General features: G+C 43.9%; 1 protein-coding gene across 2 annotated transcripts in view; it reads right to left on the bottom strand.

Annotated features, from left to right (window-relative positions):
- Positions 1-955: 955 nt before the first annotated feature.
- The window catches only part of pcdh17 (protocadherin 17), a 55575-nt gene continuing 44339 nt past the window's right edge, over positions 956-12191 (bottom strand). For both annotated transcript variants that reach the window (XM_053423142.1, XM_053423149.1), the window contains exon 5: positions 956-4683. In XM_053423142.1, the coding sequence (XP_053279117.1) occupies positions 3986-4683 (698 nt within the window). In that variant the 3' untranslated portion in view covers positions 956-3985. The remainder of the gene's footprint in view (positions 4684-12191) is intronic.

Below are 12191 nucleotides of genomic sequence, written 5' to 3'. Positions count from 1 at the left end.
CCGTTGCAGCGTGGAGCCCTAAGCTATCAGTGTGGGCTTGGGGGTGAGCGGGGCGGGGGGGGGGGGGGGGGGGGGGGGGACGACGACACTGACAAACATTGGGTGCTTGTTTTAACTAACCAAAATGGCATGTCATCTCCGTGTGTGTGTGTGTGAAGCAGTGGCTGTCTGAGTCTGTGTGCACCTGCACCAGCGTGAGTCAGAGACCCGAGGCGGTCGGCCACATTCAACGAGGCCTCGTCCTAATCACTCGGTAAACCCAACAGTCCCGAGTGGGCAGAAATAACCCCCTCCAGATCTGCGTAATGCACTGCCGACGGTATGTGATGTCAACAGTGTTTAATTAGACAGTAATGAGAGGCCTTGCGTTGTGTTCAATCTCCTACTATGCGTTGACCTCGGCAGCAGCAGCCTCTGCTCTGTTACACTGCAAATAGCCTGAGAGGTGGGGAGGGGGAGGGTGGGAGGGGAGGGGAGGGGGCGGCCATGGCTTTAAAGAACACCTTCCATCCAGTGGACCCAGCTCGTGTCCTGCCCACGCCGTGTGAGTGCTGGGCCGGCAGAACACCATCAGAGGGGACAGCGCTCACAACGCGCCTCGGCCGTGACAGTGACCGTTCGTGGCAGCTTGGATCTGTGCAAATGACGGGATCCCCGGTAGACCCCCCCCCCCCGCACTTTGTTTCGGGTCAACACAGGGAAAAAAAAGAGAGCGAGCACAGCGATAGAGCCCTAACGTGAGCTGGAGTCAAAGCTGAAGAAGATAGGTGATAGAAAATGGATAAATAACCAAGGAGTTGTTTCGTCAAACGATGGAGGCGAATCATGGACACACACATGACTGAGCACAATGAGATATAAAGAGGTGTCGTGTGGAAGCGGTAGACCTTTGACCTTTCTTCCAACCCTTACTTTACCTTTAAGAGGTTATATGGTTTAAATAAAAAAGGCAGTGTGTTGCCGAAGTGTTTATTTGTGTGCACAAGCCGTTTTTGTTTAGATCACAGAAGCAGTTCGCACTTTAAATATATAACATTTGAACTGTTTGTATATTTGGTATGTTGTGAATGTCAACCATGTTTGAGTTGTACAGATACTTGAGCAAGAAAAAGGAGACAAAGAAAATCGAATTTAAAAATAAACATAAATATCTTTTCCTCCGCCGTCAAATCCTTTCCGAGCCGTCTTCTAAAAACAGCCTCCGCCATCTCTCAGGTAAAGAGGCAGGGTAAACTGAAACCAATTTTTGTTTTTCTATTCAGAGAAAAAGCAACAGTTACTTTGCTCCTCAGAGAAGAGTAAGCAGACAGCTGAGGAGCAAAAATAATAATAATGACGTGAAACAAAGACGACAGCAGGATGGCAGAATGACAGGAGAAATGTCCGAGCATGTTCCTCACCGAAGGAGAAGCAGCGGGAACGCAAATACCAAAACACTCAAGAAGTGACATGTCTCCGGGATATAATGTGTTCTATCAGCTGTCGAGGTTCCCACTCAGATCCACTTTATACAGTAAATACACCAGGTCACTGTTCACCAAGCAGCTGTTCCCTCTCATGGCTGCATCTCACATAGATTTGGTGACTGCGGTCACATTTCTCCCCCAAAACACGTCTAATCTAACAGCCTACAGTCCTGCGCAGTTTACCTTCAGGGGAATATTAGAAAAAAGCACCTCCCGTTAATATCGCAGAGAGTGGCCGAAATGTGCCAGAATTTTCAAAAATAAACGTCTTTTTTTTTGTATTTAAGAAAGCCTGAATGTGAAGACACCTGGTTAAATAAACCGTCCATCTACACAGCTAACACATCAAAAAGGAACTTCAGATAGAATTTCAGATGTCAAGTCTCTCTCTGCAAAGTAGGAGTAAGTCGAACACGTATAGAGAGAAGGGGTACAGACATAAACGACACACACTGCTGGAAAAGAACCTCTTTTGGTCCTTTTATAGAAAATGCACATTCTGGTGGACCAGGGCTTTATAAGCAGTCACAAGCTCCACAGATACAACAAGCTCTCCGCAGAGACAGTAAGGCAGTTTTATGATCACCAAGGAAACCATTCCGCTTTCCATATGGCAGGTTTCTTTTTTTGGAAAGAAAGTAAAAAGTAAATCGAAACACAGAACACACACACACACACGCGCACACTAGTTGTTGTTAAAGAAAAATAGCTGCCCTGTAAAAATCTGCTCAGTAAAAATAGTCAAACTGTTTTCGTGTGGTTGTTGCTTTTTGTTGTTGGTTTGAATTGTATTCTAGATCAGCTGGCTCATTAAGCTTTCAACAGTTAGTGTATTTGATCCAGCTCAGGATCTCAGGGTAAAAAGAGGCGACATCTCAAAAGCACTGAAGCCAGCCTGCAAAGATGCAGAATAGAGAGGGGGGGGGGGAGGGGGGGGAAGAAAGACCAACAAAACCCAAACTAAAGCAAACTCACAGAGTTCGACAGCTACTAAGGCAACTTTTGCCAAATACAATATAAGCCCATGTATATTGCAACACAACTATATATTAATTTAATAAAATACACAATATAGCTTTTGTACACATAACAATTTGGCTCAAATGCACAGAAATTGCAGAAAAATCAATAAAAATATGTCAATTTTTTGATGTAAACACATCTAAATTGGATACATTTACACATATAATGATATTATGTATAGTGATAATGTGAAGGGACATTTTCTTATTTATATTTTTGGATATTTGTCTTCGAAACAATGGCAGTGTCCTTTGCAGCTCATCGAGGCAGTGCCCCGCGCTTCACCTTAAACCGCAGGACACGTTTTGCTGAGATTCCTCATTTCTTTTTTTTATAAAATGTATAAATATTCTGTTAATATTTGGACACTATACATGGATTCGTACATATAGTCATATCTATATTCCTATAGATATCCTTTTTTCACAGTTAAGGAAAATGTCCCTTTTTATACAACTCGTGATTGCCTCAAGGCATAGTCACACACATGATAATTCACTGTACACAAGGGACTGAAAGCTGATGATGTACATGTATAAGACAATTACACAGATGGCCAGTTGTGTGTAAGCATTAATATGTACTTGTGTGTGTGTGTGTGTGTGTGTTTGCGTGTGTATAAGGGCATCAGTGCATGTGTATGAGTAACAGTGTAGTGCACATGTATAAAATAGGTGTGTGCAAGTACACCGGTCTGCAACATGAACGTTTAAATAGAGGCGTGAGAAAGACACAACTTACACATGTGGCTACAAATGACCGGTGAAACATGGTCACACTGTTTTATAATTCTCCTTCAGCAGAGCGGTGAAGCCCGTCCAACCCCTAAGTCCAGAACCGACCCTTGTGAACATACCCCTGATTAACCAATCTCTTCATGTTAAGATACAGGATCCATCACACATTTAACACCAATATTAAAGTCAGAAAAGATAAGGTTGCTTGTGTATTTTGGTCTTTCAATGTCCCAAGTAGATTAGAATTTGTTTCTCTGTTTCCGTGTCGATTGTCATGTCTGACCATAGTTCTTTTTCAGTCAGTTTCTATGGCCGTCACACATAACAGAAATCCGTCTGTACACACTCAGATATGTAGGATTTCACGAGAGACCATGAACAACACACTGATGAGCTGGTGGGCACTTAGATAATAGCTTGCGAGGTGCCAGAGGCATAAGCCTCTGCAGTTTGCTTAAGAATCCAAAACAAAAAAAGAGTTTATAAATTCAGCAGAATTCAGATGTTTGTAACCCAGTTCTTTTTTGTTGGTTCGGATCTTAGCACCAAAACCGGTGCAAAATGACGGTCATAATAAATGTTCCAATCCTCTGTCCAGTGTTGGTAATTTTCAACAACAAATAGTGTGAAAAGAGCTCCTTTCAGAGGAGCCATTCAACCTTTTGATTTGTTTTGGTGACAGTTTTGTATGAGAGTTTTCGGAATAGCATCCTATTCCTCTGTGGACCTCCCATTTGTGTTTTCCTGCAGTCCTCTGTGTCACTTCCTGAGCGTGCCAGTGGCCTCACTTCCTCTGCAGTCCTGCAAAAGCTTGTCGATGTCTCTCACCACCTGGTCAGCATCCATTCCGTCACGATTGACGTCTGGCTCCATCTGCTCCATGGGACACTCCCTTTCCCCGGCAGCCTCTTGGCTGATCCTGGAGCGTGCCTCGGCGAGCACCTTGGCCACTGGGTCTGAGGGCGGCAAGGGTGGGTAGACCCCCTGGTCTCTGGTTTGTTTGGTTGGGGACAGGTACTGACCATCAGGAGGCCCGTAGTGGCCGGAGCACGAGGCAAGAGGAGGTTTACCTTCAGCTCCATCAGCTGGGCTTTTGATTGAGGAACAAGGAGAATTGGTGGAGCAGCCCTTTGTAGGACTGCTGGAGGCTGAGGGTACCTCTTGGAGCAGTGGGCTGAGGGCCCGCTTCGCCTTCAAGTAGGGCTTGACATTGGCGACCAGAATAGTGTGGTCACGTCTCTCTTTTCCAAATGTACAGAATGTCTTCTTGCCATTGGGGTTGACAGTCTCATAGGTTTCTGTCTCGGGAACAGTCTCCATCCCCGCTGGCACAAACATATTGTTGCGGTAGTCAATGCCCTCGGCCTGGTTTCCTCCTGTGGGGAACTGGGGCATCCAGCAGCGGTCAGAGTGACCCAGTACCCGGCACTCCTCTGTACAATTCACACAATCCTCATCTGCAGACAGAAGAAAGGGAGGGGAGATGGAGAAAAGATTGAATTAGTTTCAGCAGAGTGCATAGAATAGAAGTAAAACCACACAGCGGGAGGGAGACAGAATCATAGTACTGTTATGAAACTGAACTGTTCAAAGAGTCCAAAGTTAGGGAAGTAGCGCCAAAATCAAATGATGTTAAAAAAAAAAAATTTAAAAAAAGAAAGAACCTGCAAAGGATGTCCCATTCCAAACACATGTGGACGAAAACACACACACAACTACACACACACACCTTTTCGAGGGACTGGGGGACACCTGCTAGCATTTTCCAAAGCTCTGATCAAGGGGATGGCAGAGCATACAGAAAGGATGGAGAGGGAGCGAGAGAAAAACAACAACAGTTGAGGTTTGGCAAAGGCATAGTGCCGTTATCATAAATTCATGTCAGTGGGCTTTGAAGCCCTCCCTAGACAGACAGACAGTGCCAAATGGTTTGTGCTTCTTCCCTGTGTGTTTGTGCCTGTTTATTTGCGGGCTCCTTCTTGTTGTGTGTGCATGCATGTGTGCATGAGTGCGAGTGTGTGTGTGTTCCCCTCTTTCATCTCTATTCAGAAGGATGCACACTCTGGCTGATTATGGGAGTGTTCATGCCTGTGTCAAATGGATCCAGAACTAGGGTAGAAAAAATAAAAATAAAAAAATAAATAAAAAGAGGAGGATATTTTTTTTTCTCCTCTTGGGCATGAAGTGAAAACCTGAAAAAAAATGGAGCATCTGTTGTCCCACAAATGGATTTTTTCCATTGGCTGGGTGGGATGGAACCAAGAGAAGCCAACCAGCAGCCACACAGTAAAGAAAACACAAATGAAATTGGTACAACTTATTTGTGTTTCTCTTTCCCTTATTTGACAGGGGATTCTACTGTAATTGGTCCTTTTGAATAACAAAAACGATTATTTAAAATTTGACATTTGTTGTAACTGTCAAATGGGCTAAAACAGATGATTAGCATGGGCTACATGACACATCTCAGTGTGGTGCATTTGAAAAAGTTAATTTAGTCAGTCATTCTAATCAAACACCAATTTCTTTTGTCCAACTGAATTTATCACCTCGAGGACCAATGACTGTATGTTCTCTGTGTACTGAATAAACTCGGTGTTCTGACACAGCCCTGGCTCCGTGAATGGAAAATCTGAAAAAGTGGCTAGGACCAAGCTGCCCAATAACGATGCAATCAACTGGCAAAACATGGGCGTTCGTGCTCGAACACAAGACGAGGGGGGGGGGCTCACATGCTTACAGATAACTCTAATTTAAGGATTACCAGGGGAAGGAAAAATAACAGTCTACCCTTCTGTCACTGCCAGACCATGTGGAGTTTTGAATGGGACTGATTAGGATGGCAGTTGATACATCCGCAGTGGCGTTGAGGCGGTTGCGTGGAAGGACTGCAGAGACTGACAGGGCTGGTAACAACCTCATGGACGCGCAGTGGACCACTTGACCGCCCACCAACATTACTCTCAATAGTCGTGACTGCCGGTCAGTTCGCTGTGGGAGACCTCAGAGAGTTTAGCCTCATGAAGACGGATGCATAGGTTTGCTCCGGTTCTGCTCAGAAGTTGGATTACAGCTGTTGAGCTACGTTTCCTACAATCGATGCATCAGTTTGTTTTTGTCCCGTTTGCTGATGTTTGTGAAAGCTAATCCCAACCAATGCCTCCCCCTTAGCATATTGTCTTTGCAGGAGAAGTCCTGTTGTATTTGTTTGTAATGTACAAGTGGTTTCACAGCATAAAAGGTTCTAAAAAACACTTGTTTACGAGCACATTGGGATTATTTGACTGGGTGCATCATTTGAAAAGCTAACGTCGTGCTTTTAGAACATATCCACTTCCACGCTGTATCAAAAGCTTTGGATTGTGTTTTTTTGCCTTGGCGACACCTCTCCACGAATTGCGGCGGGCGGAGCTTCTGAAATAAGGGGTATGTTTGTTTTGCTGTCGAGTTTAAATATCAACAGGCTCTGTTCGAAATTGCTCACGCCACCTTTGAAGAAGTATGAAGTTCACAGGTTAGACAAAGCCCAGAATGCAGCAACACGCCAGCCTGTAACGCCGCTCCCAGGTTAAATCCAAAGGTCGCTCTCGCACAGACTTCTAAACAAATAGAGCAGCAAAGGCTAATTTGCATATTGGTTTTGAGCCGTGTGATGCATCGCCGCTTGTTTGTGGAGCCAAAACGCTGCAGACAAACAGCAGACCTATTATTATTTCAACACGGGCTTGTATGTTAAAATGCAGCACGAATAGGAAACAGGACTGACGCAACTTTCCTTGTTAGGAGGAACAAAGCAATCCTACTCATAGGACCTTAATTTCTGCATTGTTGATTTTTTTTTCATAGCCCAAGGAAAGTGTCGGCAGCTCAAGTAGCACAGAGCAATATTTGAGTTTAGCATTCAGATAAACACATTTATAATTAACAGCAAATAGTCTCTCTCCCTCCCCACTGAATGTTAATGGCTTGAACCTTGATTCCTCGTGGTGAATCTTCAACCTCATATAGAGCACGTTATGAAAAACACATTTTGAATTAGTGTGATTAATCCTCCTGTAACAAGCCTGTTGTGGTTTGGAGTCTGAAACCAATGCCGGCAGGTTTAAGCTTTGAGAAATATGTTAACACAGGGATTGAAAATGATCTCTCGGGCTTTTTGCTTGTATCAAGGGCAACATTTAAAGAAGGATCCGGAGTGAGGCTACTCGGAGCCGTGAACCATTTCCACCATCATTCCCAACCAAATGGGAGAAGACAACATTACTGCTCGGAGCCGTAACGCCACCCCATCAATTACATTACGTGATGCATGGACCTTCACGGGATGGCCAGAGTGCTGCTTTAAAGACCACAAACTTGGGACTAATACAATCTTTTCGTTGATGCGACTAAGCGGGCAGAGTGGCTGTGCTTGAGTGCACTTGGCTAGGTCCGTCTTTGCTGTGTTGCGGGTCAGCAGCCCGGATTCCCTGAGAGAGTGTCCTCCTAAGCTGCAGCGATGAGCTTAACACTTCACAAATGTTTGAAGAAGCCAAACAGCGCTGGCAAAGAGACTCTGACATTTCCCGTGTCGAGCCAGTCAACTGAGGAGGGAAATAAGGTTGAGCTGGGAAGCAGCAGTGAGTCCAGTGCGGAATGGACTGCATCTAAATGGTGTGGGAGTGAGCGGATGCATTTGACACGACACGACTAACAACACGTCAGTGCACCGAGATCGATGATTTGGTCGAGAGCATGTACATAAATAATACAAAGCTGAATACAGTCCGCCGACCAGAACACGCTATTACTGTAATCCATCACCCAGCCACAAAGTGTAAACCCAACATGTAACCCAGCTCTACAGCCAGACGTCCGCTGGCTTTCACACAGCCGGGCTCGCACGCGTTTCCAGACACACACAATTAACTTGGCCCCTATAATGTCTTCGTGCTCTCAGAGGCGATTGTCCATTCACTGTGTGCATATTAAAGCATAAATAATCCATGCAGACATATTTCCCTCTATTTAGTTGGAGGAAACCTGTGATAGATTATTCATGTCTCAAGCTGCACGTTCAACCTTGAGGCGTTCTCCTCATATCTATTGCTAACAATATGACATACGAGAGCAAGGGTGACATTCATCTCCCTCTCTCTCCCTCTTTCCCTCTCTCCCTCTCCAGCGTGGTTCCACCAGCTCTCTGCGATGATCTACCAAGGACAAATATGCCTGCAATGATTTGGCTAACAGGAGCGTGCTCAGTCACTCCCTCTCCAGTTTCTCTCCTTCTGTGGTATATATGGTGCAAGATGAATTACGCCGATAGATAGGCTATCAATGAAGGCAGAGAAGGCAATCATCCGTCCTGTTTTGATTCATCTCCCAGTCAGTGACTTGATCATGGTACAGTGATGAAACACACTAATAATCTGCATTATTCACTATTGGTGAATATAAAGTAAATCATTAAGAAAAAGAATCATGTTACCTAATGACCATGCGAGCTACGTGCTGTCGAGTCACTCTCATGTTTTAAGATTGTGTCCTGTAAGTTAATGTCCTCAATCTATTATGACATTCATATTTCAGCTTTTGGCTAAAATCCAACATATTTGTCAAAACCTTAAGATAACCATCTGTGTTTACAATGAGGAAACAGCATTTTTATCTTTCAATGTTCACTGCCTATCAAGTTTATAATCTTGGGAACTGATTTCATATTGGCTAGAGAAAAATGTTCTTGAATTTGATCTTACATACAAGCTTAGAAAAGGAAGGTTTATAACCATAATGGCTCTGAATGGTAACAAATGGGAAAGCAGAGAGGGAGCAGAGAGGGAGCTTTTTTTTTTAAATTATTTCTCATAATGAAACAGAACATCACACATTCTTTCACACCACTTTAGTTTGGTTCAGACCTATTTTCAGTTATGTCTAAACCAAAGTTACAAGTGTGAAAGGTGCCTCGGACCCCAATTTACTAAAGGACTTGGTTTCTGTCTCGTACGAAATAAGCAATGACTCGTTTTTTTTAGTTTGAAAACCCTCGTTTGGAAAGGTCGCACTTTCAGACCAACAGCAGGAAATTTAGATTGTCTCTGATAATATATCTGAACGATGCAGATTTTCATTTGAGGCATTTTAACTCAAGTCAAGTTCTGCACCTCAATGTGGGGATGCTGGCAGTAATGGCATAATGATATCACAGAGACAGGGTAATGAACCAAATGAACCACTTGATCCAATATCTCCATTCAAACAGAAGGACTACTACACGTCGATGTCAAACAAATCAACGCCAAGTGGAGGTGGACGCAAAGCTGATCACCACATGACATACACAATGTCCTACAGCATTCTTCAGTGAGCTGACTAAATTACCACGGGAAAGTAAAATGTATCAAGTGCTAACAGAGCCATAAACCACTGTTCGACCTTGGTCTGGTGTAAAAATGCCCTTTGACATGGGAGTAAAATGAAATTGCTTCAGTCCTGAGTGTCAGGTTTGTTGACTTTACCATCGTCGCAGCTCTGTTGTAGAAACTTGACTCCTACTCCTGATTGGAATCAGATGTTTATTACACATTTTTTATCAACACAAAGTTTAATTAATTCCAAGTAATCTTTTGTTCTTGTGAAGGTGTTTTTAAAAAACAGCGGCCGGGGCTATCTAGCTACCTCTGGCAGGGTTAATTGTCTTGCTTTAGGGCAGAATAGCAAGAACTAGATGAATGAGGTATGTAGCTGCCAGTTATCTTTACTGCTAAGAGCAGATGAAACAGATATGAAAGCAGCTCGAACAAATCCACTGCGTAACAGCAAAAGGACAAAGTGTCAAAAGATACATCTACCAATTCGGAGAGACCCCTAATACAGCGACATTGCATAAACAAGAAGGGAGTGATCCTGTTATTTGTCAACATCATATACTGCTGTGTCTTCTAAAAGCCGAGTGAGAAGATAGATGAATAGAGGATTTGTTAATTACCTTCTGGGCCAATGAGGTGCATTATCAACAATGTAAAAAAAAAACAGTCCCTACATCTATCTCTCTAAATGTGACGGGGACATTTTTAGAGGCCATTCTTTACGAATAAATTATGAATAATTTAACTGATGAATTCTATTTAAAAGCACAGAGGAATAAACTGAAAAAAACAAACCAGCATGGAATTAGTGCCAACTACATGAAAACAGAGTGAGGCAAGGACAACAACAGAAAAGTAGATATACATGTTTTTGTACAACAGCGAATGTGCGAGTTAAATAGCAATTAACACTTCCAACCAAAAAACTGAAATAGAGGCAAAAACAAAACTCTCCTATTGACATATTGCAAAAATTCATCTTTGCCGGAAAGACCCAATAAAATGACGACATACAACTTTTTAGAGTTTTCCGAGTAATGGTTCAAATTAAACATAGTCACCCTCAACTGATTTCTGCTCATCGTGCTCCCCCCCGATCTTGAGGATGTCGAGCACCGAGCCTCTTATGGTGGATTTACAAGACGAGAAAACTATTATCGGTAGCTCATTTATCAACCTACCCTTTCCTAATACTCCTTGAGGAGCGACAAGCAAGTGCCGATGCAACAGAAAAATACACAACGAAGGATCGACGGTGGTAATGCAGACCCGTAGGGACGCATACACCCACACACACAATATCCACTGCCACAACTTTGCTTGATATGATTCACTACCCAGTGTCTACTGCAAAATGTCAAGACGGAATGAGGTTGATATTAAAAAACCGCAATAATGCAAGGAGGTCAAAAGTAAATGTTCAAGGGAAGAACTTGTTAAACTTCTAAATTGTGGATTTGGCTCCCGTTAAGCGTGTGACCATAAACAAAGAGCCCTAGTTTATCACCGTCTGATTTTCATTCTTGAGACTTATCAGCCATCACAGCTTCAGTGAAGCTTCTTCTACTGAACCATTAAAATCCTCTAATCTCTTTTCAAACTACACACCCAAAAAATGCCCCTCTGTTTTCCTTCCAGAGATGGTCTTTCAGTAAATTAACACTTAATTAATGAGCCGGGCACATTCTCACCCAGAAGCCACGAGAAGGCAAAAGTCACTCCTGGAACCCCGAGTTGCTCTTTTGCCTTCTCGCTCTCTCCTCAATCTAATTTTTCAAACTTTCCGGGGTGGAAGCTTTTCAATATGGCGCATGAAGGATGTGCACCTAAACCTGTGAGTGTAAAAGTTGGGCCTGTGTATCGGTGTGTGTCATAAAGCATGGTGTGATTTCCCTAAACACCCTTTTCTCCCTCCAGACGCCTGCCCCCCTGGCCCTACATGCCCATCCCTCCTCGCTTTATTACCCAGCCCTGTGATTAATGTCCCTCTGTCACACACTGTGGTTCCCAGGGAGGGAGGGGATGAGCCGCGAGAGTGCCGCACACACACACACACACACTAAAACACACACACATAAACACACACACTAGTCCTAGCGAAGCAACAGCATCAGTAAAAAAAACAAAGATGCGAAAAAAGTAAAAAAAAAAGACATAACTTTTCAATCCTGCCTCCATCGCGGCGCTGCTCAATCTTTTGACCATCAGGTACAAGTAGGTAGTCATTAGGCAGCTCTACACTCTAGTAAAGTAGCCTACGAGATTGCAGGATGATTACATAGTACATCATGTGGTTGTGTGTTGAAGTTGTGTTGTAATGAACACCCCACCCCCCCCCCCCCCCACCCCAAGGTGGACAGGAGGAATGGCAGCTGACAAATTGTGCGGAGCATCTGTGACGGACCATGACTGCACCTGTTCACCTGGGGGAGCTCACAGTGTGTGTTTGTGTGCGCACGTGTGTGTGATTGTGTTTTTTTTAATCTCCTCGCCAACTGTTATCTCGCCCAGCTGATCCGTGCAACGCCTCGCCCCGCTCCCCTGCCCCTCCACGCTCTCAACCAATCAGGGCGACTAAATATTTGCCTTGCACAGACGAGAGCGTCTCCACTTTG

The sequence above is a fragment of the Pleuronectes platessa genome, chromosome 1 (assembly GCF_947347685.1).
Source record: "Pleuronectes platessa chromosome 1, fPlePla1.1, whole genome shotgun sequence".
Classification (NCBI taxonomy): Eukaryota; Metazoa; Chordata; class Actinopteri; order Pleuronectiformes; family Pleuronectidae; genus Pleuronectes; species Pleuronectes platessa.
This window is presented reverse-complemented; position numbering and strand designations above follow the sequence as displayed.